Here is a 27,022-nt window from a genome sequence, read left to right on the forward strand (position 1 = left end):
TTTTAGTAATTGCAATGATTACACAGGTTGCAGTGTTGTAACCTACAACAAATGAATAATAGAAACATTTTACTCTTTAGTGACTGGTAATTTGAATATTAGTAATCTGAGTTTAGAATGTGGTATTAACAATTAATATAATAATTGTTCTTTGAAGGTTCAATCACATCAAGCAGTCCTACTGCCCAACCTGCTGAAGTACTGCTTCAGGCTACGCCTCCCCATAGAAGAGCTCGATCTGCTGCATGGTCTTACATCTTTCTACCTGAGGAAGCCTGGTGTGACCTCACAATTCACCTTCCTGCTGCAGTGCTGCTAAAAGAGATACACATCCAGCCTCATCTTGCATCCCTTGCAAGTGAGTAGATTTATTAACAATTGTGCTGAACTGAAAAACTTAGAGGATATAATTTTAGAAAAAAAACGTTTTCTTTGACCATAAAAAAACAGATTTAAGAACACTAACAAAAGCCCAGCAGTTTATTTTTCTTTTCTTATTGAGAATCAAATGCCATATAATTTCTTAGTTTTCTGTATTTTGTGCTGTTTGAATTAAGGGCAGGTCTGCACTTAAAAAGTTGCACTGGTGGAGCTTCACGGCTGTAGCGTTTTAGTGAAGATGCTACTATGCCGATAGGAGAGCTTCTCCCATTGGCATAGTTAATCCACCTCCATGAGAGACAGTAGCTATGTCAACGGGAGAAGCCCTACTGTTTGCACCGGGGGTTAGGTCGATATAACTGCAATTTTCCACACCCCACCCTGAGCAATGTAGTTACACCAACATAAGTCTGTAGTGTAGACAAAGCCTGAGTGCATGTCTTGCTGCTCTTCTAGTTTTACCTCCCTTGTCTGTGATGAGAGATGGTGTTAAGTAGGAGAGGTCCTTGCATTTCATAAGGAATCCGTTTACATATTGCTTATTTTCTTAGTTTCTGGCCCCAAGTCTTAATTCTCCTGATGCATCAGACTGGTTTCTCTGGAGCATCCTACAGGGCCTATTAAAGCCCTCGTGATGGCTGCTTTATTGTTTGTGATGTTAGACACATTCAGTTTTAAGGCATTATAATCACTGACCTGATGACTGTCTCTCCCCTAGGTCCCTAATATTGATTCATTTATACTGGTAAAACTGCATTTTTTTTTGCCAGTATAGCTTATTTGCTCAGTGGGGCTGGAATAAGGTATACCAGCAGAAGCAGTTTTGCCAGCACAAGCTTCATACACACTTGTGATTGTAGAATACAGGTATAGCTATACCAGCAAGGTGCTCCTGGCGTAGACCTAGCCTGAATAGGCAGGGCACCCTATGCATTCTTAATTCGTTTAACCCCCAACCTTTGAAATCAAGTGCCCAAATCACACTCTGGATATAGATAAAAATATGAAATTAATGTGAAACTTATGGTCGTATTCTGTGTCTCAGCCTACACTGTTCATTTTAATGATTCTGAACTCTCTCTTTTAGACTATGGCGACACTGCATACCTTGCAACACAGCAGCTGTGCTGCTACAGCCATGCTGTTGTAAAGCAAGCTGTGTAGCCACTCCTTGTGGCAGAGAGAGGGCTCTCCCGGCGACAAAATAAAACCATCCCCAGTGAGGGGCAGTAGCTTCATAATAGGGAGAGCATCTCCCGCTGACAAAGCACCGTCCACTCTGGTGCTTTTGTTAAAAGTTTTGTCATTCAGCGGGGTGTGTTTTTCACACCCCCAAGCGACAAAAGTTTCAATGACGGAAGTGTAGTGTAGACATAGCCTAAGTTGGGAAAAATATTCTGGTTTGTCTGTTAAAAACTGGGTACTCAAACTGATAGATGGTTTTTAAATAAAGTAGGCTGTTAATTGCAGTTAATCCATGCTATTAACTCAAAACAAATTAACTAGTTTTTTTTAAAAATGAGTGTTAATCACACATCAGGTGCCATGCTTGGAGGGGAGAGGGGTGTGTGTTTGTGCACCTCCAGGGCAGAGGTGCCCCTCCTCCTGCTCCACTGCTGATCCTGGGCCGCCTGCTCCCCCAATGGAGCCACCCCTAGCCAAGCTACTCCGCTGCACAGAGTGGGGGGCTGATGTTGGGGGTGTCTGCTTAAAGAGACAGTGCGCTGGCACGCCTATTCATCCCTCAACACTCTCTCTCACACACTTCCCCCCACGAATCAAAAATATTTAAATAAATGGTATTCTATTGTTTAACAGTGTGATTAGAACTATGATTAATTATGACTATTTTTAATTTTTTCATCATGATTATTTTTTCAATCATTTTACAGCCCTAAATAAAGTGTTAAACCCTGCTTTATTTCTCTGTAGCTTGCCCTTCATCAGTATCTGTTGAAGTAAGTGCAGATGGGGTGAATATGTTACCTTTGTCAACTCCTGTTCTCACAAGTGGTCTCACGTATATAAAAATCCAGCTTGTAAAAGCTGAAGTGGCCTCAGCAGTTTGCCTTCGACTCCATCGCCCCCGAGATGCTAGCACATTAGGCCTCTCTCAAATTAAATTGTTAGGCCTCACAGCCTTTGGAAACACATCATCTGCAACAGTTAACAATCCGTTCCTTCCTTCTGAAGATCAAGTGTCTAAAACAAGGTATGTTTATCAATAGTTGCAAGAAATGAGAGCTATCCATGCTTTTCATCCTTCCTTTATGAAGTCTTTTATGTCTCTAAAGCAGAAATCCCAGGTAGTGAACTGAATTATCAGATTTTCAGCATTTCTCTATAATCAGCATCAATAGTGTTCATGTTAACTCTTTTAGAAAATTTGGGTTTTAACTTAATACAAGCAAGGATTAAAAATTAAATTTAAGAAATTAAATGTATTGCATTTTAAAGTCAATTGGTAATAAGGAATTTACTAACCTTTAGAAAAAAGGATTGATCATTTCTATTGGAAAATTTAAGCTGCATTAGTGAGACATCATAATAGAATTTTTGGTTTGGTGGAAATTTAAAAAAAAATGGAAAATTTTAATTTTGGTTTGAACTGAAAATGACAGTTTTTGAAATTTTTAGTGAATCAAAAAGTCTAAATTTTTTTTGTTTGGTCAAAATATAGCATTTCTTTTCTATTTTGATAAAATTTAGGGTGTATTGTCAAAAAGCAGTGGAGGACTAGATTCACAAAATGGCATGGATGACAAGAGGTGTATAACCTTTAGCCCAATAGTTAGGGAACTCACCTGGGAAGACTTGGGTTCAGTTCCCCCTCTACCTGATGTGGAGCTTGGGTCTCCCACCTTGCAAGAGAATGCCCCAGCCCCTGGACTAGGAAGTATTCTCTTATGGGTCTATCTCATTCTCTCCTGTTAAAGTTGTTCCACTTTTTATAAATAGTCAGGCATTGATGCAAGAGTACTTGAACTTGGATGTCTCATCCTAGGTGAGTGTTCTACCTACCAGGCTATAGAGTTATTCTTACTCTTTCTCTCGCTCACTTACTATTCATTGTGGCTATGAATAACTAGGAATTGGCTCTATGATCCCAGGAAACTTGGGATTTTTTTCTAATACAGTTTTGATTTGAATTGTCTTTCAAATTTTAGAGTGACTTAGGTGAAGAAACAGGAAAACTATATTTAAATTAGATTCATAGAGAAGCCTTCCATAACCGAAGTTCAAAGGGTGATTCAGTTAACTGTGAAGCAATTTTTGTAAATTTAGAAAAGCTAAATATGCTAGCCAAATTTTGCTATTACTGTTATATTTTGTGTGACTTTAGTTCATCATGTACTGTTAATGCAATTAAAAACTGATATATATATATATATATAAAAAACAAGGGTGCCGAGTTAAGTTGTGTCTGCAACCTCATCTTTTTCAAGTTCATTGCTTTAAATGGAATTGGTTATTTGTTCAAGATAAAAATTCTTGTAACAGTTTTAATATAGGATGTTACATTGTATATTTTTAAAAGAAAAATAATAGAAGAAACAGGCTAAATATAAACAATATGTGTTACAAAATGTACAGCAAATGAGGTAGGGCTCCAGATCTGTTAAGGCACATTGTAATCTATGATAGTACTTGTTATCTTAATTTATTATAGATTTCCCCAGTCAAATTTCAGAATTTACTTCCTCCTGGTTCTGGCTAACTATATTAGGAGAATGATAAAATTTGGACACGTAAGCACTCAAAAGAATTTTTTTTAAAGTGCAAAAATTAAGTTGCGGGCATACCTTTAACTCTGTAACAATGCAGTCTTTAATAATGTTTATATACTGTTGCTCTAATACAATATCCTTCATTTCACTTTACAGTGCCTATTACAGTACTGTCTAATCACAGATATTTATACTTCTCTTCCTGTTGTACTTCCCATCTATAAAGGTGTTTACTTGACTTAATAAGGTTGAGATACATCATAATTATGGCATACATTAATTCATTCTAGCTTTTTTGTTTATTATTTCAGTATTGGATGGTTAAGATTATTGCATCACTGCCTCACTCACATAAGCGATTTAGAAGGAATGATGGCTAGTGCTGCAGCACCCACTGCCAATCTGTTGCAAACATGTGCTGCCTTACTGATGTCACCATACTGTGGTATGCATTCTCCAAACATAGAGGCTGTGCTTGTAAAAATTGGGCTGCAGTCCACTAGAATAGGCCTAAAACTGATTGACATTCTTCTAAGAAATTGTTCCGCGTCTGGGAGTGATCCTGCAGGTGAGAATGTATTGCTTTGCTTAGTTTTTTAAAATATTCGTCATTCTAAATCTTGCAACTTCTTTTGTGGTTCATGTAAATGTGTAGGTAGTTGGTTGAAATTTACAAATAAAGATTTTGATTCTGCACTTTAAAATTGCACATCACACCATAATTTTGTGATATACAGTGCTGTGTGTCTGAGTGCCAATGAGGAAGCTCTACTACAGGGGTTCTCAAACTGGGGATTGCGACCCCCCCCAAGGGGTTAAGGTAGTTACATAGCGGTCGCGAGCTGTAGGCTCCATGGGGCTGACTGCCCCAAGCCCGCATTATATTAAATTAACCCCCCCCCTTTTAATTTATAAGGGGGTTCACACTCAAACTTGCTGTGTGAAAGGGGTGACCAATACAAAAAGTTTGAAACCACTGCTCTAGTGCTTAATATCCTTCAGTGGTACAGCAGCATTACCAGCACAAACACACCCAGATTATAAATAAAAGAATGTAATCAGATTAAACATCAATTTCAGCAAATAATCAGATAAATACGCTTGGAATCCTTCAGGATACAGGAACTGTGCTATAGAACAGGTGTACATAAATTCCCAGTTGCAAACTGTGTTAAGGAATAGTTAAGGCTGAGAGTATGTCTGAGTAATTTAAGGTAAATTTCAGGAATGTTGTGATTATTACATAATTAAGCCTTGTTAAACTTAGGAAATTAAGAGTTATGGCTAAATTTATGGAAATGATTTTTTTTAATTTAACATGTTTGGATTTTTTTTTTAATTTAACCTAATTCTCAATTGCCTGCATTTAAAACTTGATTATGGAATTATTGCAACATTCCTTTTACGTTTTTACCTTAAATTACTCATTCATTAATGTACATGAATGTTAAATAAACCTAAAGAGATGGTTATCACATGATATTTCTAATTGTTAGAAGATTTAGTATCAACTTGAAATCAGTTTTTAATATCAGCTTTCAGGGTCACAATCACCTATACACTGTGGTTGTTTTATGCCACTCTTGTAAAACAGCGAGAGTATACGGGCTGGTAAACCTGGATTTACAGTTACTTGGCATTGATCGAGCAACCCAGAATAGCTAGAATGTACACCCAGTTCTTTGAGTGCTTGCTCATATTGATTCCAATTAGGTGGTGTGTGTGCGCCGTGTGCACGGCCATCGGAGAATTTTTAACCGAGCAACACCCAGTGGGTTGGCTGTGGAGCCCCCTGGAGTGGCACCTTCATGGCGCTGGATATATACCCCAGCCGACCCAGCGCCCCCTCAGTTCCTTCTTACTGCCCGTGATGGTCGTTGGAAGTGTGGAGCTTGGCTTTGCTACTCTCCACTCTCCCTAGCGTTCACTCTACAGTTTGTTCATAGCTTGTTGTTATAGTATTTGTTATAGATTAATAGTTGTAGTTCTAGTTATAGTAATAGTAGTTTATGTTAGTGGGGGAGAAGAGGGCTTCCCCTCCTCCCCATACTTGATTGGGCTCATGCCCAAAGCTCCGGGCTTTAAGCCCTGCAAATCCTGCTCCAAGCCCATGCCAACGGGTGACCCCCACGACTCTTGCCAGAAGTGTCTGGGGGAATCTCACCAGGTGGAGAAGTGCAGGATTTGCAAGAGCTTTCGTCCCCGGACTAAGAAGGAGCGGGACTTCTGTTTGAGACAGCTCCTTATGGAGGCGGCTCTTAGTCCTCAGCCTCCAGTGGCACAGCAAGACCCGGTGCCGAGCGCTTCGGTACTCAGTGCCCTGGCTTCAGCTACAGGAGCGGTACTGCGGTTGGACTCGGATAGAGAACCGCGGTACAGAGGTTCCCCAGCACTACAACCAACATCTTCAGTCTGGCACCGCTCTCACTCACCTGGTCAGAAACGGTACTGGAAGCTGGAAAAGGCTGGCCCACCTCAGCAGGCACCACCCTTTCTGGATCCACCTTTAGAACCTCGTCCTGCAGCAGAGCGCCCAGGGACACAGGTGATGGCCTCGGCACTGTTGACTCCGGCACTGAGGATGGAGCCGTTGAGTCCGGTGCGACTGGACTCCCCGTCTCACAGCGTGGTTGAGGTCCAGTTGCCATTTACACCAGATACCTTTGTGGCGGCAAGGGATCTGATTGCCTTAACTGTATTGGCATCCTCTCAACAGACCAAGGCACCGCCACTTGTCTGCATGGCACCATCCAGGGGAAAGCCGACTCTTATTCATCTCCCGTCACTGTCAGTTGAGTCTTGGTACCGATCCTGCTCTCTGCGCTGTTCCCGACTCTGTTCACAGTCCCGGCACTGCTCTCCATTGTGGTGCCGGTCGTACTCGCGGCACCACTCTGACTCCCGGCACCGGTCTCGACACCGCTCTGGTCACCATCCAGGAGTAGATCCCGGTCCCGATGCTGCTCCCGACGCTGGTCATAGTCGTCGAGACCCTGGTCCAGATCCAGGCGCCGGTCCAGGTCCTGGCACTGATCTAGGTCCAGACACCACTCCCCAGTGTCGCGGCACCGTTCTTCTCCATCTCAGCACCGATCTCCAGCTTCGCAGTACCAATCAACTTTGTCTCGTCAACGTGATTTGGCGCAGACCCACTTGGCACCACCGTGGCCATCGCATTCCACCTCTCACTCATCAGGGTTTGAGGCAGGGTCACGCTTCTCAGACTGCCACCACTCGGATCATGGCTGCCTGGGCTCAGGGGCAGATCAGTGGCAGGCACAAGAACAGGGGCCTGCTCAAGGGTCCACCCAGTGGCCCTTTTGGATACCCTGAATGTACCACCAGGCCCAGGGTGCTCCTTCTGGGGCTTCTCGCTCGGCACTGTCCGAGTCATGAGTGCTTGAGGCCTCTGCCAGCTGTCCTGCTCCCGGAGGCATGGAGATGGTGGCATCGCCCTTACAGGCGGCAGCTCCTCTTCCTTCAACTCCAGCTCCCGGCCTGAACACTGAGGTCGCTGGACCAGAGCAGTGGGGCACAGCTCAGCAAGAGGTCCCGGATGATCCTCTCCCTCCTGTGGCATCCTCCTCATCTTCACCCGATGAGGCTGTGGCGGGGACTGCTATATCAGGTCTCTCCCCCGATAGACCTCCGTGCCCACCAGGAACACTTGCGCAGAGTGGCGTGGAACATGAACCTGCAAACAGAGGAGGTGGTTGAGATGGAGGACCCTGTGGTTGACATTTTATCTGTGGAGGCTCCTTCCAGGGTGGCCTTACCAATTATCTGGACCATTCAAACCAAGGCCAGAACAATCTGGCAAACACCCGCCTCTATTCCCCCAACTGCTAAGGGGGTGGAGCAGAAGTATTTCTTTCCCTCCAAGGGATATGACTTCTTGACACTCACCCACAGCCACATTCACTGGTGGTGCCCTCAGTGAATGAGAAGGAGTGTCATGGTCAGCAAGCCCCAGCACCTAAATCGAAAGAGGCCAAGTACCTCGATTTATTTGGGCACAAAGTCTACTCCTCGGAGGGCTCCAGCTCCGGATTGCGAACCAGCAAGCTCTCCTGAGCTGATACAGTTTTAACTCTTGGAAGTTTGGGGCTCTGGTAGAGGAGGGCAATGTGGTCACGCAAACCGCTTTGCAGACCTCATTGGACACCGTGGACTCTGCTGCTCGGACCCTCTCTTCAGGGATAGCAATGAGGTGCATTTCTTGGCTGCTTACCACCAGAGCTTCAGCAAACTTTGCAGGATCTCCCCTTTGATGGAGAGGGCCTGTTCTCAGACAAGACAGACTTGAGGCTTCAAAGACTCTAGGGCTATAATGCATTTGCTGGGGATTCGCACACCATATACACTGCGGAAACCATTTAAACTGCAGCCTCAATGCTCCTACCCTCTTCCTCGGCTGAGGCAGGACTTCTATAGAAGACGGGGGTGCTGTGGCAGGAGAAAACCCTCCAACCACCAATCCGGCCAGACCCAAGGTCCTTCCAAGTCCTTGGTGGGTCCCAAACAAAACTTTTGAGGGGACGCCTGAGGACGGTGTACCGGACCTCACTCAGGATCCTACCCCATTCTTGAATAATTTATTCCATCTCCACTGTGCCTGGTCCCTCATAACCACAGACCGTTGGGTTCTTCGCACGGTGGAAAGGGGATACTCTCTCCAATTTTCGTTCTTCCCACCCTCCCTCTCCGTCCTTCTTCAGGGACCCCTCTCACGAGCAACTCCCTATCCAGGAGATGTAGTTGCTCCTTGCCATGGGGGCGGTCGAGGAGGTTCCAAGGGAGCTGAGGGGTGGGGGGTTCTACTCCCGTTACTTCCTAATCCCCAAGGCAAAGGGTGGGCTTCGGCCTATCCTGGGCTTGCGCGGACTCAACAAATTCATGGTAAAGTTGAAGTTCTGCATGGTCTCCTTGGACACCATTATACATTCCCTGGAGACTGGTATGCCACCCTCCACATGAAGGACGTGTATTTCCACATCATGATTCATCCAGATCTCAGATGCTTCCTCCGCTTTGTTGTCAACTGCAAATGTTATCAGTTCACAGTCCTTCCCTTTGGCCTCTCCACAGCCCCCTGAGTGTTAACCAAATGTATGGTGGTAGTAGCAGTCTTCCTTCATCAACGATGGATACAGGTATACCCGTATCTCGGCAACTGGCTCATCCGAGAGCGCACCAAAGAGCAGGTGCAGGCTCACCGTCAATTCATCGCAGACACGTTTCAACGGTTAGGCCTCCTGCTCAACATGGCGAAGTCGATGCTAGAGCCGACCCAGAGGATAGAATTTATTGGGGCAGTCCTAGACTCTGTGCGGGCTTGAGCCCTCCTTCCACATGCTTGCTTCCAAGCCTTGTCAGGCCTCATCAGGAGCCTTCAAAGCTTCCCAACCTCGATGGAAAGAATGTGCTTGCGTCTTCTAGGGCACATAGTTTGCTGCACATACATGACCAGACATGCCAGACTACGGCTCCACCTTCTTCAAGCCTGGATGGCATCAGTCTACCGCCCAGCTCGAGACAGCCTGAACCTGGTGGTTGCCATTCCGGATGGGGTCCTGGCCTCCCTCCAGTGGTGGTTAGACCCAAGGGCAATATGCGGAGGGGTCCCCTTCCACATCCCTCAGCCTTCCTTGTCCCTCGTCACGGACACGTCAGCCCTGGGATGGGGCGCCCATCTCAGGGACATCCAGATGCAAGGTCTATGGGCCCCGTCCGATCTCTCTCTCCATATCAACGTACTGGAGCTGATGGCGGTGCGTCTTGCGCACCAAGCCTTCCGGGGGTGGTTGCATGGTCGTTGCCTGGCGGTCCTCACAGACAACACCATGGCCATGTTCTACGTCAAGAAGCAAGGCGGGGGTTGTTCCTCTCCTCTCCGTCAAGAGGCCATTCGACTGTGGGAATTCTGCATAGCCCACTCCATTCACCTGTTGGCATAGTTTCTCCCAGGGGTCCAGAACATGTTGGCGGACCACCTCAGCAGGTCCTTCCAATCCCACGAGTTGTCGCTCCATCCCAATGTCATCCACTCCATCTTCCCCAGGTTGACTGTTTGCCTCACACAGCAACTGGAAATGCCCAGCGTTTTGCTCCCTCTAGGGCCACTCCCTGGGCACTCTCACAGATGCCTTCCTACTCCCATGGACGAGTTTTATGCCTTCCCACTGTTTCCCCTTGTACACAAGGTCCTGCTCAAGGTGCGCAGGGACAGATCACGACTGATTCTGGTCGCCCTGGCGTGGCCCAGACAGCAGTGGTACACCACGCTGTTGGAGATCTCGGTGGACGCCCTGGTTCCACTGCCTCTTTTTCCTGACCTGATCACTCAGGATCACGGCTGCCTCTGTCACCCCGACCTACGATCCCTCCACCTCACAGCGTGGATGCTGCATGGGTGAGTCACTCTGAGCTACTCTGTTCTCATTTGGTACAGCAGGTTTTGTTGGGTCGCAGGAAGCCTTCCACTCTGGCCACATATATGGCTAAATGGAAGCGAATCTCATGCTGGTGCACTCACTGCAGCATGCCCCACCTCCTGGTGTCCGTGCCTCTTATTTTGGACTATCTCCTGAGCCTGAAACAGCAGGGCCTGGCAATATCATCCATCAAGGTTCACCTGGCAGCCATTTTGGCTTTCCACCCGGGAGCGAATGGCCGATCTGTCTTCGCCAACCCCTGGTCAGTAGGTTCCTTAAGGGCCTGGACCATCTCTACCCAGAGGTACGACAGCCAGTCCCCACGTGGGACCTGAAGCTGGTCCTCTCCAGGCTTATGGGAGCTCCGTTCGAGCCGTTGGCCACCTGTTCCCTCCTATACCTCTCTTGGAAAACGGCTTTCCTCGTTGTTATCACGTATGTATCCGAGCTCAGAGCTCTTACCTCGGAACCACCATACATGATCTTCTATAAGGACAAGGTGCGGCTACGACCTCACCCGGCCTTTCTTCCCGGACATTTTCCTCCCGGTTTTTTACCCCAAACTGCACGCTACTCGTCAGCCACAACAGCTATACTCCCTAGATGTTCATAGGGCCCTGGCTTTCTACACTGAGCATACAAAGCCATTCAGGAAAATGGCCTAGCTCTTTGTTGCGATGGCGGAACGGATGAAGGGCCTCCCGGTCTCATCCCAGCAGATCTTCTCTTGGATCACTTCCTGTAACCGTGCTTGCTGTGATCTGGCCAGTGTTCCGACCCTGCCCCTCACTGCTCATTCTACAAGGGCCGCGGCCTCGTCGTCGGCTTTCCTGGCCCAGGTCCCAGTCCAGGAGATCTGCAGAGCCGCTACTTGGTCTTCAGTACATACTTTTACCTCTCACTATGCCATCGTCCGACAAGCCAGAGATTATGCATGTTTGTTAGAGTGGTCCTACAATCCACGGTATTTCACTCTGACCCCACCGCCTAGGTAAAGCTTGGGAGTCACCTAATTGGAATTGATATGAGCAAGCACTTGAAGAAAAGATGGTTACTCACCTTTGTAACTGTTGTTCTTTGAGATGTGTTGCTCATGTCCATTCCAAACCCGCCCTCCTTCCCCTCCGTTGGAGTAGCCGGCAAAAAGGAACTGAGGGGGTACTGGGTCGGCTGGGGTATATATCCAGCTCCATGAAGGCGCCGCTCCAGGGGGCTCCACGGCCGACCCACCGGGTGTTGCTAGGGTAAAAATTCTCCAACGGCCATGCACGCGGTGCACGCACACCACATAATTGGAATGGATATGAGCAACACATCTCAGAACAACAGTTACAAAGGTGAGTAACCGTCTTTTTTTTTTTCCTCCTCTTGCCCCCAAGTAAATAGGTCTGGTGGGAGAGAGAGTTAAAAAAAAAAAAAAAAAAAGTATTAATGGTCACTTTTGCTGTTTATATTTTAGCTGAATGTTTCTGTCAGCAGAGGCTAGTGTATAGATTTCTTTTCTTCAGAGAAACTCATGAGGAGTAGCCTGCTTTAAAAATGGCTGCCATCTCCTATCCTGAATAGGACTTAAGTCACAGCCTGTCCTCATGAACATGCCCTGTTTCAAAATAGCCACCAACTCTCATTGTTCCCAGTAGAAGTGAAGCTAAGCTAAGCTTCTTTAAGGTAATAGGACAGAGTTCCCTATCCTGTCAAAAAGAAAAGGAGTACTTGTGGCACCTTAGAGACTAACCATTTTATCTGAGCATGAGCTTTCGTGAGCTACAGCTCACTTCATCGATGAAGTGAGCTGTAGCTCACGAAAGCTCATGCTCAAATAAATTGGTTAGTCTCTAAGGTGCCACAAGTACTCCTTTTCTTTTTGCGAATACAGACTAACACGGCTGTTACTCTGAAACCTATCCTGTCAGGAAGTGAAGAAAAGCACTGTGAGGAGCAGGTTATGGTGGTGGGCAGTTCTTCTGAGAATATCCTGTGGCCTCAGTCTCATGGAGAGCAATATTCTCAAAATGGGTACCTAACTGAGGACTGCAAGTGGTCTCAGTATTACTGAGAGCAATAGGATGTGTCAGCCATTTTGGAAGAGGGAATATCTTCATTAAATTTGCTGAAGAAACTCTGTTATGAAGAAAAACAAGAAATTACCATCACTACTTAAAAAATCATTAAATATGAGATATGCACAAGATTTTGATGAGTTTTAACTATATGGGAAAGTTTAAAGAATGGTATTCCACTTTGGGGTAACTTAGAACAAAGTCTGACTACATTGTAAAGAACCAATTTTTAATAGAGAAATTAATGAATTTACTTGTAAATTCTCAGAACCGTTTTCTGAATACTCACAGGTGGTATGGGGGAGGACATGTGGCATTCTTTATATATTGAGATTGAATCCTTGCTTTAAATGCAAAACTCAACTCAATCCTAGTATCGAGTTATAATACACTTGCCTCCGTAATTGTGTCCCACGTGCGCTTTTAAAAACAAAAAGAATTAAATGAGTACTTCTGCTGTTACTTTTTTCCTTTTGTGTGTGTGGCAAGATTTGAATAGCCCTTTACTTTTTGGAAGACTGAATGGCCTGTCTTCTGACTCTACAATAGACATTCTCTATCAGCTGGGAACAACTCAGGACCCTGGAACAAAGGACAGGTAAAATAATTATTTGAATTGTTAATGTCTTTAAGTATTAAAATAATTGTTTAAAAATGGATTGCTTAGTGTTTTCTCATTATGCTAAAACATACTTTTCTTAGATCCAGTTTGAAATATCCTGTGAGCACAGAACTATAAAGAAACTTCTAGTTTTGCATTTTACCTATCTTTGCATTCTCTTCAAAGAAAGCTTAGTAAACTGGGCACAAGAAAATATACTTTTTAATATGGCTAAACGTATGTATCTTGGAACAAAGAATATAAGCCATACTTATAGGATGGGAGACTCTATCCTGGGAGGCAGTGACATGGAAAAAGATTTGGGGGTCGTGGTGGATAATAAGCTGAACATGAGCTCCCATCGTGATGATGTGGCCAAAGAACTAATGCGACCCTTGGATGCAGTGAAATCTCGAATAGGACTAGAGAGTTTATTTTACCTTTGTATTTGGCACTCGTGCTGCTGCTGCTGGAATACATTGTCCATTTCTGGTGCCAACCATTTAAGATGCCCTATAGTGATGGACTCAGAGCTCATTCTGTTTAGCTTAACAAAGAGAAGGCTAAGAAGTGACTTGATTACTGTCTGAGTATCTACATGAGGGATAAATATGTAATAATAGGCTCTTCAGTCTACCAAATAAAGGTGTAACACATCCAGTAGCTTGAAGTTCAAGCTAGACAAATTCAGACTGGAAATAAGGTGTACATTTTTAACAGTGAAAGTAATTAATAATTGGAACAATTTTACGAAGGTTGTGATGGATTCTCCATCACTGACACTTTTTAAATCCAGGATTGAATGTTTTTTCTGAAAGATCTGCTGTAGGAATAATTTTGGGGAAGTTCTATGGCCTGTGTTATTCAGTAGGTCAGACTAGATGATCAGTGGTCTCTGCTGGTCTTGGAATCTATGAATCTGTGAAACCTCTTTTTTCCTTCTGCTTATATTAGCTATTACTTACAGGACTTTAGGTAATTGTTCTTCCATACTGCTATGGATGCAATAGCTCTGTTGCTTCCCCTACATTCTGCTCCCAAAGTTTAATGGTTTTTCCCTGTACACTGTGTTATAAAATTACAAATATTTACAATTTAAAACATACATTTTAAAATCACTTGTTCTTTTAATTATTGCCAAGTCGTGAATTAAGTCGTCTTTGCTTCTCCTGCAATGGTTAGTGACATCCCAAGCTTTACAAATGGTGCAGGAAATGTGAAATTTGAGCAAGTGCAACATGGATTCAATTTGTGGCAGATCAGTATGAGATCCCAACTTAAAAAAGCAAGTTCTACAGTTAATGAACCTTGGGAAATGTTATAAGATTTGTAGTTTACCTTTAATATTGGTTTAAAGAAATAGATTAGTGTAAATTATTTTGGGGCAGCTAGTTGATCTGTTTTATAGGTTCCTACTGCTGATTGATCTTCTGTTATAATATGCTATGTGCTTTTGCCTTCTAGAATTCAAGCCCTACTGAAGTGGGTCAGTGATTCTGCAAGAGCAGCTGCCATGAAAAAAAATGTCCGGATCAGTTACATTTGCCCAAACAGCTCAACAAGAGAGTATGGTCTCTTGATGCCATCTCCTTCCCATTTGCACTGTGTAGCAGCAATTTTGTGGCATAGCTATGAGCTCCTTGTAGAATATGACTTACCAGCATTGCTGAACAGAGAGCTCTTTGAGTAAGTAGTGCAAGTAAAATATTTCACTATATGCAGTTTATAACTTCTGTTTTTCATTTATTAAAAGATGATAGGCATTTTGCTTTTTCCGTGTGCAGTAATAGTGGAATACGAATTTATTCGGTGCTTAATATACTATGGTTAATGAAGAGGTACTGTATTACAGAGAGGACCAGAGAGATGGCTATAAATAACATATTCTAAAATATTTTGATAGTAACTGTAATAGGGGACCAAATTATTCATTTATCCCATTTACTTTTCTTTCAGTATGTATGACATCATTAAATGGCCTTTGTGGCCTTATTTTTAATATACAGCATTTCTGAAACTTATTAAACTATTCATATGTTTTTATAGCTATTATCAAGATCCAACATTTGTTTTCATTTCTGGAGCTACCACCCTTGCTCTGGTCACAGTTCATGTAAAACAGTGAAGAAATATTTTAGTGCAACTGCAGTATAATAAATCTCCAATATTAAGAAGATTCAATTTCTCAAGGAACCATATCCTTATATTTAAAACAACAAATGAAGTTTTACTTTTTGATTAGTGAACTAAATTTTTGCTATAGTTGAAATTTTAAAACGGAAAAACTAGAAAATGTTCTTTTGTGGACAGCCCAAGTAATCAAGTTGGAATTCAGCATACCTGTTTAGCCAGACCATGCCTGAGTTGCTGATTACAATAACCATTTATTTCAGGATTATCTTCAAATTTAAAAACCTAATTAATATGATCAGAATTTTAAAAAATAATAAGTGTTATAACCTCTGCTAGCAACCACAGTATGTTGGTTAATGTACAAGCAGAAAGCAAGCCACAATAGTTTGAAAAGCTGTAACAGGACTGGATGCAATGAAGTTTCTCAGTTGAGGAACATAATTACTAAGTGTGTCTATCCCATATGCATGGACTGGACCCAGCCTGACAGGAGTACATCTGGGAAACTGTATTTGGGCAACTAACCAAATACTGAGTAATTTTCAAATGCAGAGTGGTAAAAATAAAGTTTTCATGGGAAATCTGTACATGTTCTCTAGTACAGAATCTATAAAGAAAGAGGAGCCTGAGCTCAAGCAATAATGATTTCGTCCTCTGAACAGCATGACCTAGCATGCAAATTAAGGGCCAAACTCACCAGTACACTCTGGCACCTTTACATTACTCAGATAAAATTCTCAGATTAAAAACTACTTTATGATGGAGTTATAGCTGAGGATATATATCTGTAGTTTAAGGGTAAAAAAAATCATTGCTGCAAACATGTTAAGGTATCTAAATGCCCAGTTAAGGCAGTCAAACAACTTTAACTGCCCTGTAGTGATGCCATGCAGTAACCATACCATTAAGATTCAGGATTTTTAGTTTATTTGGTCCCAGATTAGATTAAACTAATTTTTAAATGCACATTAATTTTTCTTATTCTCTCCCCCCTCCCCCTCCCCCCCCGCCCAAAGTTCTCTGTAGGGCAGAGTTAAGGTTGTTTGCATGATCTATTATTTTCATACCTGAACAGAATAATAGGGTGATAAATAGTAGCCAGCATGGATTTGTCAAGAACAAATTATTCCAAAACAACCTAATTTCCTCCTTTGGTTGGTTTACTGTCCTAGTAAATTTGGGGGAAGCAGCAGATGTGACATATCTTGATTTTAGTAAGGCTTCTGACACAGTCCCATATGACATTTTCATAAGCAAACTAGAAAAATGTAATCTAGATGAAATTACTGTAATGTGGATGCACAATTGGTTGAAAAAGCATACTCCAAGTAGTTCTCAGTGGTTCACTGTCAAAGTAGGAGGAAATGTATGTAATGGGGTCCTGCAGGGGTCTGTCCTCGGTCTTGTAGTATTGATCATTTTCATTAATGAGTAGGATAATGGAGTGGAGAGTATGCTTATAAAATTTGTGGATGACACCAAACTGGGGAGGTATTGCATGCACTTCGAAGGACATGATTACAATTCAAAACCACCCTGACAAATTAGAGAATTGGTCTGAAATCAGTAAGGTTAAATTCAATAAGACAAGCGTAAAGTTCTACACTAAGGAAGGAAAAATCAAATGTACAAATACAAAATGAGGAATAAATGGCTAGGATGGGAGGCAGGAAGAGAGAACCTGACTAGGTTTCTCCAGACCCAGCACATGGCTCCAGCAGTTATCTTCTCCTCTTCCTTCTGCAGATGCCAGGTAATGTAGCTAGTCATGTAGCTCAAGCTATCCTGCAGTGTTGAAGGCTCAGTGTTTAAGCACTACAGATGATCACAATTTTGGGTGTGGAGGTGTTAGCTGCATATAATTCTGTTTACTGCTTTCCTTTAAAAAAACAAAACCAAACAAAAAACCCTATGTTAAAATAGCTGCAAAGTCAAGTACTCAAAAGTTAGGATATGCTAGATTTATGATTGCCTGTGCAGTTTAATTTGGCCGCCTTGTTCATATGCTCTCTGATATTCTTTAATTACATGGCCACATACTGTTTTCCCCCTGCTTCCCCAGACCCCACCTATTGGCTAAAAAGTAGCTATTTAAACTTTTGAAATAATACAGAATTTCATACGGAGTCAATGTAAGGAAATAGATGTAGCCGTGTTTAGTCAATCGGGTCCTTATAAGAACACAGGGGTTATCCTCTAGGTCAGTATATCTCAACCTTTTTGATACCAGGGACCGCCTTGCTGCCTTCCTCAACTTTGTCAGGGAGATCTCAGGGATCAGCACCGGTCCACGGACTGGTCGTTTAGAAACACTGCTCTAGGTAATTACAGCCGTAAGAACTTGAAAACAAAGAATTAAAGTTACATTTTGAAAAATTTAAACTGAGTAACTGAAAAGTCTGTCTTGTTGCCAGGTTTAGTGCATTGGTTAATATTCTGGAGACTGTAATAAGTCTCAGAACATGAGTACACCTTATTCATAGACTTTAAAATGCATCTGTATTTGTGTATGTCTTTGGGTACATATATGAATAATTCTAAACTACAAATTCTTTGAGTGCTGGTCCATATATGTATTCGACTATGGGCGCATATTTTCTCCATGCGCACAGAGTCAGAGAATTCTTGAAAGTAGTTGGTCTGTCCATGAGCCTTCAGTCTCCTCATGCCTCCAACTGAGGAGATAGAGCAGAGCAACCGCCTTTCGAGTTCCTTCTTACAGCTGCAAAGCCTGGGTCAGAACCTCTATAGTGTCCGGAGCTTCATCTTCCTCTTTATTGTTCAATCTGCATATATGTGGTATGTATAGATTGTGAATAGTTTAGAATTTCACTCTATAGTTTTAGTTAAGTTTTAGGGTTAGTCGTCCATCCCCACTCTCTCCTTCCTGGTATCCTGTTATGGGTATTGGACTCCAGCCTTCGAAATCTGTGCTTGCCCACACTCCTTCTCAGTCAGCAAAAACCATCAATGCTTGCCTGAACTTCCTCAATGAAGCTTGTATCTCGGCAAGGTGCAGTATCTTTTTTGCCCAGTTGTACCTTTGAAGAGCACAAATTTTGTCTCAAAAAGCACCTCGTAGAGAGAGCCCGTCATGAAGCAGCAGTCAGACTCAGGCCAGGCCCCACCTCTTCCCGTACATCAGCCTGACTCAGCAAAGAGTGTGCCTCCTGCCACAAAGTCCGGTTTAGGAGCAAGGGAATCTACTCCCACAGATCCAAAATCAGGGTCTTGTTGGGATGATGTGGAGCACTCTCATAAACGTAAGAGCACGTCATCCTCTAAGTCCACTTCAGAGAAATCTGATTCAACCACGCCTAAGCCGAGCAATTACATAGGTTTAATTTTATTAAATTGTACCCTATCTTCAGTTGTAATTTTCTTCAGAAGAGCACTGAGAGTAGGGGTACATAGAAGAACTTCATTACGCTAAGTCTACGTTACGCTATTTTTCATTCTTCTATCGTAGAAGTTGTTTAGATGCTGCTTGAATAGAGAAAGTTATAAAATGCCCTGGAAACTTACTAAAATACTTTGGGATGTTTAAACCGCTTAATTGCAAAGTTCTTCACAAAGGTGGGTTACCTTATCCCCATCTTTACACGTTGAGTTATTGAGGTCACAGTTTGTTCAAGGTTGCATGAAGTAAATGGTACAGTTGTATGACCAGGGTCTCTTGATTTACAGACCTCGTCTTCAATCTACTAGATAATAGCGGTATTAAATATATCCTAATGAAATAAATTCAAATATAGTTATTTTTATGCAGTGTCCAGATTATGCTGTGATCTCAAGTAGGCTAATATTCTCAGATATTTGTGTTAATTAAAAAAAAGTTCTACAAACCTCTGAATATTGTATCATAATTAAACTCATTTATAATATCTTTGGAAAGCATTTTTATGAACTTTTGACTAACAAGGTAAAAGGGAAAATGAGTGACAAATTTTTGTTTTGGTGTGACTTTTTTTCTTTTCTTTTTTCCCCTTCTCCTCTAGGTCACTCTTTAACTGGTCTATGTCTCTTCCCTGCAACATGGTTTTGAAGAAAGCAGTTGACAGTTTGCTTTGCTCAATGTGCCACATCCACCCGAATTATTTTTCCTTACTCATGGGCTGGATGGGTATTACCCCTCCTCCAATGCAGTGTCAACATAGACTGTCTATGACGGATGACAGCAAAAAACAGGACCTTAGTTCTTCTTTAACAGATGACTCTAAAAACGCACAAGCACCTCTTGCACTAACAGAGTCTCACTTGGCTACCCTTGCTGCCTCATCTCAGTCTCCTGAAGCTATCAAGCAATTATTGGACTCAGGTTTGCCCTCTCTCCTTGTAAGAAGCCTTGCTAGTTTCTGCTTTAACCATACTTCCAGCTCTGACTGCACTTCTCAATCTGTGGATATTACCCAGGATAGACTCAGGAGACATCATGTTCCACAGCACTTTAATAAAATGCCCATCACGGCAGACCTAGTTGCTCCTGTACTCAGGTTTCTGACAGAAGTTGGTAACAGCCACATCATGAAGGATTGGTTGGGTGGTTCTGAAGTCAATCCACTGTGGACAGCACTTTTATTTCTGTTGTGCCATTCTGGTGCTACTTCTGGAGGACACAGTGTGGTAACACAACAGACCAGTGCAAGATCTACTTTGCTTTCTTCAACTGCAGGAACAGGACTTACCACTCAGCAAAGGACCGCAATTGAAAATGCAACAGTTGCATTCTTCTTACAGTGCATCTCCTGCCATCCTAATAACCAGAGGCTGATGGCACAGGTAAAAGAGCAAAACCTTAATCTGTAACTCTTCTTATTTTTAAGTGAAAATTTAGTTGGTACAAGATTTGAGAACCTAAGCTTTCGTGGCTTAAGTTTTGCATAGGAAAAAATAGCTTATTGGATGATCAAGGGATGTGAATGTAGATTCTGTAGTATATATTTTTTTTATTTGTAGATTTGATTCTTTAATATACCATTTAACAGAGACGGTTTTACATCATGAAATATTAGCACATTGGGCTTTGTTTGATGGAAGAAATTAATTCTTCTGCCCGCTAGTACAATATTCATTATGGCGCATGGGGCTCTGTTTTGTCACTTACATTAAAGTGCATTTCTGTTTTGCTAACTTACTATAAAAATGGCACTTTGGTGCTGTGTTTGCAGATCAAATTTGCCAAATTGTGCACTCTTAATCTGGAATCTGAAGATAAAGCTGGGTGGGTTTTGTCTCTCATTAATAAAAACACTTTGCTTACAGACATGGTTGAGCAACTTTATTGCTTTCAGTGAAGTTGATTGCTGCACAGGTAACAGAAAGCATAATGTGGCCTTGCATTTGGAATTCAGTTAACATATTGAGAAGAATGGAATTGCAGCAGATGCTTTTTAGTAGCAACATACTGGTGCCCTTTTGCTATCTTGCTCCTAAGTGGCTGTTGATGTTATGGGGAGTGTTGACAATTCACAGTAGGGAAAGTGTTCCCAGGGGAAATGTTGATCCTAAGCAGTGGTTGCTCTTACAAGGTGATGCTGCAAACAAGCATCTACTGTAGTTCACTTCCTCTTAGCTGTTAGCTCTGCAGTGCCAACAGAAGGAAAACATTAAAAAAAAAAAAGCCTTAATTTTTATCTGTAAATTAAGAGTGAATGCATACTAGGATCAGATAAACTGAGTAAGAAGAGGCCATTTTCAGAGAAGAACATCACCCCAGTGTAGCGAAATTCCTCATAAAGCAGAAAAATTACTTTTCACATTCTTGATGCAACACCTAGTCAAAATTGACTTTCCCGCTCTGTATTTTTGTCAACTAGCCTTTGTTTTTCAGAATATTGCCTTAAAAATAAACTTGAATTATTATATTGATGACTCATGCTTTTTTGTTTTTTACTCCTAATTAATTTTTAACTTGTTTTGCTGTTGGTTACCTGTTCATAGGTAACCATTTATTCTCTCTGGTGATAAATTGAAGATGAGATCATTTAAATCCTAATTTGAAAAATAAGTGGCGGCAAATCTTAAAAGTTAATGGCCATGCTGCGCTATTAATAGTAATGCAGAGCTTTATTTTATACGTTTGTGCACAGTCATAATCTAAGATTTTTATCTAATCTTGCATTTTCAGGTTCTCTGTGAATTGTTCCAGTCATCCCCTCAACGAGGGAACCTCCCAACATCTGGAAACATTTCAGGGTTTATTAGAAGGTTATTTTTGCAGTTGATGCTGGAGGATGAAAAAGTGACAATGTTTCTTCAGTCCCCATGTCCAGTAGGTTTTTTGTGTATCTGCATTATGAATGTCAATTCGATCTGACTGCACACTATTTATTTGTACATTCTCACAGTTGATTCTGCTTTTTTTGCAAACAAAATGACAACTTTATTATATTTATTGCAGAGTATAGTGATAACTACTTTTTTGGTGGATGTGGGGAGAGGGTTAAGCGGCTTTTTCTAGATTATTAATTTGCTGTATATCACTCTGATATATTTACAAATAACCTTTAAAAGAGCCACAAGTAATTCTACTCCTATCTGACACAAGTTATAGAATGCCTGGGATGGAAGGGGAATTGGTGGAATCATTGTTGATTGGAGGATGACGTTTGTGGGTTGAATCAGTTATCACTGGAGAGAGAGAAGTGAGTGGAGTTACAAACTTTTAGAGGGTCTGTTCACTAGAATCTAAAACCTCTTGAGGGTTTTCTGATAACATGTCTTATGAATTTATTTAGCTCTTAATTTTCAATGTTGAGTATTGAATTCATTAGCTGGTTCTCACAGATTCTAACTGTAGTAAATTGAAAGCTCCTGGTCAATAAATGATTGATGTTTATTGATTACCAAACGTCATTGTAGAAATTTAATTTTGGTTGCCTGATACTGAAGGAAGTGGTGGCAATTGAGACTGCCAATAGATAGTAATGAAAACATACATTTTTCTAAAGAAAAATATAGACATTAAGAGTTTAGTAAGAGAATTTATTTACAAGAAAAATGTTTTGCCAAAAAAAGACTTGAACTAGTTAGAGTTGCAGCTTTCTTTTATGCCAACATCCTCTTTGATATAATACAAAATTAGCAATTTAAAGAAACAATTGAAGCACTGCACCCAGGATACACTCATTAAGACAGATTTAAATTTGCAAGTCCACTGCTTAATGCTACAGGTGAAGAAGTAAGGGAAAAATTAAGACCATCTTTGCTACTAGTTTGAACAACAAAAACGAAAATAAAGAAGAGCAGCTTCTTAAATGCAACCATCCGAAACTGCTAACACATAATGTTAAACACTGTAGTTAAACCTGTTGAGAAAGGGGCATCTAACACAGTCCTAAGGTATGTTGAGGAAGTTCGGAGGTTCTTGCCTAGTCACCATGGCATTTTATTTACTTTTTTTTAAAAGGAGGACTGATGCTCAAGTTTCCTAAGGTACTTTTTGTGGAGCATCAGAAGAGTGCGTGTTTACATTTCCATCCAACTACCAAACGTATGAAATTTGATCCCTTCATAAAAAGCACGCATTTTACACAGCAAGAGACTCTGCAGAGAGTTACTAACTTAGCAAAAGCTATTGAAAAAGACTTCAAAGGAATGTGACCTAACAGGCTGCACCTACTGTCTCAATGTGTGGTAATATGATTTGGGTCTCAATAGCAAAGACCTGGAAGCATACAAAAACAAATTTGAAAAATGATTCAGAGAATCTGAATTGACCTCAGTTCAATTCAGAATTTTGCTAGGTTTTATAGTCAGCTCAGCATCTGTGTTTCTGGACCATTATTTATCACCCATAGTGGTACATTCTGTTACATCTCTTCTAGCATGCCAGAGGCATCTCAAATGCCTTTACAGTGTCCATAGGGCTTGGCCACAAACCAAAGTATGGTTCTTCAGACTCTTGTGTCTATATGGCTGAACAGAGCAGTTGCTCAGTTATCCTTCCTTTCCTTTATTTTTTGGCTTTTAAAGCCAATTTTCACAGCCGTTCCCCACTTCCTTTTTCCTTCTCTTAAGCAAAATTTGGAGATTTTTAAAAAGAAAAAATAATTTTGTCCAAAATGGTACTATTTACTAAACTTCTCACCTTGGCTTTGTTCTCCCACCAACCCACCGTGCTTTACTCAGTATAGTGGATCTGGATAAAAAGAGGAAGCAAAAATTGTGATGATGGTGCCTCTCTTAGAGGGACCACCCTCTCAGGAGCCACAGAAGGGGTGCTCTACCACAGTTGTCCCCAGCCCCTGAACCCTCAGTTCCCCCACAAGAAGGGGATCAGGGTCTGGATGACTTATTGGAACTTCTCTCACACACCTATCCTAACCTGCGCAAGATTCCTCTGGAGATAACTGCATAGGTAGGTCAGTTCTCCTCAATGTCCAGGACCAAATGGGCAAGTCAGTTGTCTTCAGTCTGAGACCCATCAAGATAACTCCAAATATTTACTCGTAAGACTATTCCATCCACCTCTAAGAGAAACATTTCCACGTCTTAGGCCCTCAAGAGGTTAATGAGGTCCCTTGATGGGGAGTCTATCTCTGTCTCCCATACATCCCTGGAGTAAGATTTGGGCTCTCTTGTGGATGTTCCTTTGTGTTTCCTCACTAGTTACCCATTGAATGATGGCAGACATTGGATCGTGAAGGTTTTTATCAACATGCTTCAGAAGCCTAAAACCTCAAAGGGGAAAGGGCTCAGCTTCCTTACAGGAACCAGGATCCTGCCTTTCCATGGTGACAAAATGATTATCCAAACTCAAGTCATTCTTGGCACTTGGCTTGGACTCCATAGTTATTTCTTTTTGCTCAATCTGAAACATCTGAAGAAAAAATCCTAACATAATGTGGATGTGCACAGAACAGTTAAAATATATTTGCAACATACGGACTCTTTTAAAAGATTGGATTGCACGTTTATATCTTTTCACCTAAACTATCTAGAACAGGGTGTAAATTAGCTCTAACTTGGTGGGTGGAGTAATCTGGTCAGAAATGGCATTTGCTGTAAAGAGTAGATCTTCAGAACAGCAAGTATTCTATAGCAACACACCCTTCAAACACTACAGAGTTCTCAGATTTCATAAAAAATGAGTTCTGACTAAATTTTGCCCCAGTGACCCTTCTTTTGATTGGATTGCACAGGAATAAACTGGCCCTGCATTTGGGATTTAGTAAACAATTCTGTTGATGAGCAAGAAGTAACAGAATCATACCTTTCTTCCTGTGCAGGGCAGGGAGGATTTTGGAAAGCTCGGAGGGGTAAAAAGCAATTAAAATTTTTTAACTAAAGAAATCGGATAAGACTGAATTTAAATGGGGGAGGTAATCTGGGTTGAGAGGTGCTATTTTCAGTTATAGTAAAATAACTTTAATGGTTCTTGTATTATAAAAGCAAAGTACCTATTGCTAAATCTAGAATTACTTTGCCTACTATATTTCTGTTTACTCATAAATGGTATGTGATCTTCAACTTTTTTTCTATTGATTTATCAAGAGTAGTAACCACCTCCTCATCTGGGCGAAGTTTATTGGAGTGGGCGGGGGATTTCCTTTTACTTTAAGAAATAAAAGAAATTAAAGCCCAAAGTACCTAACACGTTACGTGCGTGCACACTGAAGACGACAAGAGAGGGTCTTGTACTGAACTTAAACCATTTTTTTTCTGAGTGCTAAACAAAAATAGATTTTTGCAGCAGTTTTCTTTGTGTAAAAAGGTTTGTTTTTCTTTTGTTGTTTTAATTTTTGTTGAATAATTTTACCATCGTATCAAGTTGTCATACTTTCAAACAATTTTCTTTTGATCTGGAGTGTGAATGGCTTAATATTGTGATTTTACTTAATATAGTTTAACAACTTGTCATGATTGTTGGCCTTATTTCTGAATACTTGAAAGTAAGTGGTTTTCATTTCTTTTTAGCTGTACAAAGGTAGAATTAATGCTACCAGCCATGTAATCCAACATCCAATGTATGGCGCAGGACACAAGTTCCGTACTCTTCACTTACCTGTCTCAACAACATTGGCAGAGGTTCTTGACCGTGTGTCAGGCAAGTTTCAGTACTGTGTGTTTCATTCTAGAATGTGTTAAGGAAAACTTGTGTCTGCTAGAAACATATCTATTATGTGTGACATCTGCATACTTGTAACAAAAAGTTTCAAAATAGACAGTAATCAAAGATTAAACTTTTTTACTTTTTTGGGACTATATAACACAGGCTTTCCTCTAACTGTTGCAGTTTTAGATTGGCCATACTGTTCTTTCAACTTTACATAATCGATTTAGAGGAGGCAATCTTAGATATACTTAACAGTTCATCTTGAACTGCCAGGCCACAAAATGTAATACTATGCTTAAAGTCTCTCAATATTTAAAATATTTTCAAATTTTCTCCTGAGATACTTCCAAAAACTTAGAATATTTGAGTTCAGTATTCAAAGTTCCCTTTAACTGTCTATGCTCAATTAAAAATAATTCCTTACATAGATCATTTGCCTAACGTTTATTGCAAGTTAAAGATCACAGAACTGATGTCCACATTGAGTGTTTACACTGTCCTTTTCAATCTAATTTACGCTCATGCATATTTACCTGCAATATAAATAATACTCTATCTATAAAATGGAAATTGAGAACTAATTTTGAAAGTTATGAGTAACGTTGAAAAACAAAAACAAACAAGATGGTCATGACTGAGGCATTTATTTTATCCAAAAATCCAAGATTTTCAGTCAGACTATTAGTCTTTTCTGTATTAAATATCCATTTAACTGCCAGGACCAGTTCAACATTTTGGAGAAGTGCAACTTTAATAAAGACTCAATGACCTTGCTCAGGAAATTAAGGTTAGCGTTCACAATACAAAGTTCACCACAGTGTTTTAAAAACAAAATCTTTAGTAGGTTGTCTGTATTGCTAAACTGTGGTCGACATTTTAGAGGAGTCAAAGGAAATTCAAAGTTATAGTTGCTACAACAGTTGCAACTGTGCCACATTGCACATAAGTGAGTCCATACCAAATACATATTTTCATATATACTCATTGTATGAATTTGCAAATACTTAGCTGTAATTTTGACAGTATATAAGAGTGTCTCCGTTAAAATATCTCTGGGAACATCTATATTTTCTAACTTTTTGTGTCAGATCCTCTGGTGTAGCTATATTGCCTTTGTGCATTTCAGAGGGGCTATACTTGTTTACATCTGCTGAGAATCTGGTCTTCTCAGTTTCTGTGATCAGCCAGTGCTGCACTGACACTGTTTCATAATTGATTTTTTCCAAAGTCTTTTTACATACTGATGACCAGTAACATATTGCACTAATGTAACATCTTTCATCAGAGTATAGCAGTTTAAAATAAATGGAGGAAAAATACATGAAATTACTGGTATGTGACACTTCTATTACCAGACAAATTTCAGTAAATCAAATGTCTTGTTCACTGGAGCTTTGTGATTAAAAATGCAATGCATCCTACGGAACATTTGAACTTTGCTTATGTGTTGTGTGAAGAAGTACTTCCGTTTGTTTGTTTTAAACCTGCTGCCTATTCATCTCAAATTGCCATCTCTTATGAAATCATAATTTCCCTATTTACCATGTATTTTAGCACACTGGGGTAGACAAGGTTTAAATATCTAATGATAAAGAAGCAGAAGCATGTGTGTGTTTGTTTTTAATAAT

The 27,022-nt window shown here is 41.2% G+C and overlaps 1 protein-coding gene across 1 annotated transcript in view; it reads left to right on the forward strand.

The window, feature by feature from the left end:
- The window catches only part of BIRC6 (baculoviral IAP repeat containing 6), a 320,140-nt gene that overhangs the window by 160,487 nt on the left and 132,631 nt on the right, over positions 1 to 27,022 (forward strand). The window contains 8 exon segments of the mRNA XM_073338417.1: positions 158 to 358; positions 2,314 to 2,593; positions 4,421 to 4,677; positions 13,093 to 13,201; positions 14,669 to 14,890; positions 19,336 to 20,116; positions 21,465 to 21,608; positions 25,256 to 25,385. Of these exon segments, the coding sequence (XP_073194518.1) occupies positions 158 to 358; positions 2,314 to 2,593; positions 4,421 to 4,677; positions 13,093 to 13,201; positions 14,669 to 14,890; positions 19,336 to 20,116; positions 21,465 to 21,608; positions 25,256 to 25,385 (2,124 nt within the window).

The sequence above is a fragment of the Lepidochelys kempii genome, chromosome 3 (genome assembly GCF_965140265.1).
Source record: "Lepidochelys kempii isolate rLepKem1 chromosome 3, rLepKem1.hap2, whole genome shotgun sequence".
Taxonomy (NCBI): domain Eukaryota; kingdom Metazoa; phylum Chordata; order Testudines; family Cheloniidae; genus Lepidochelys; species Lepidochelys kempii.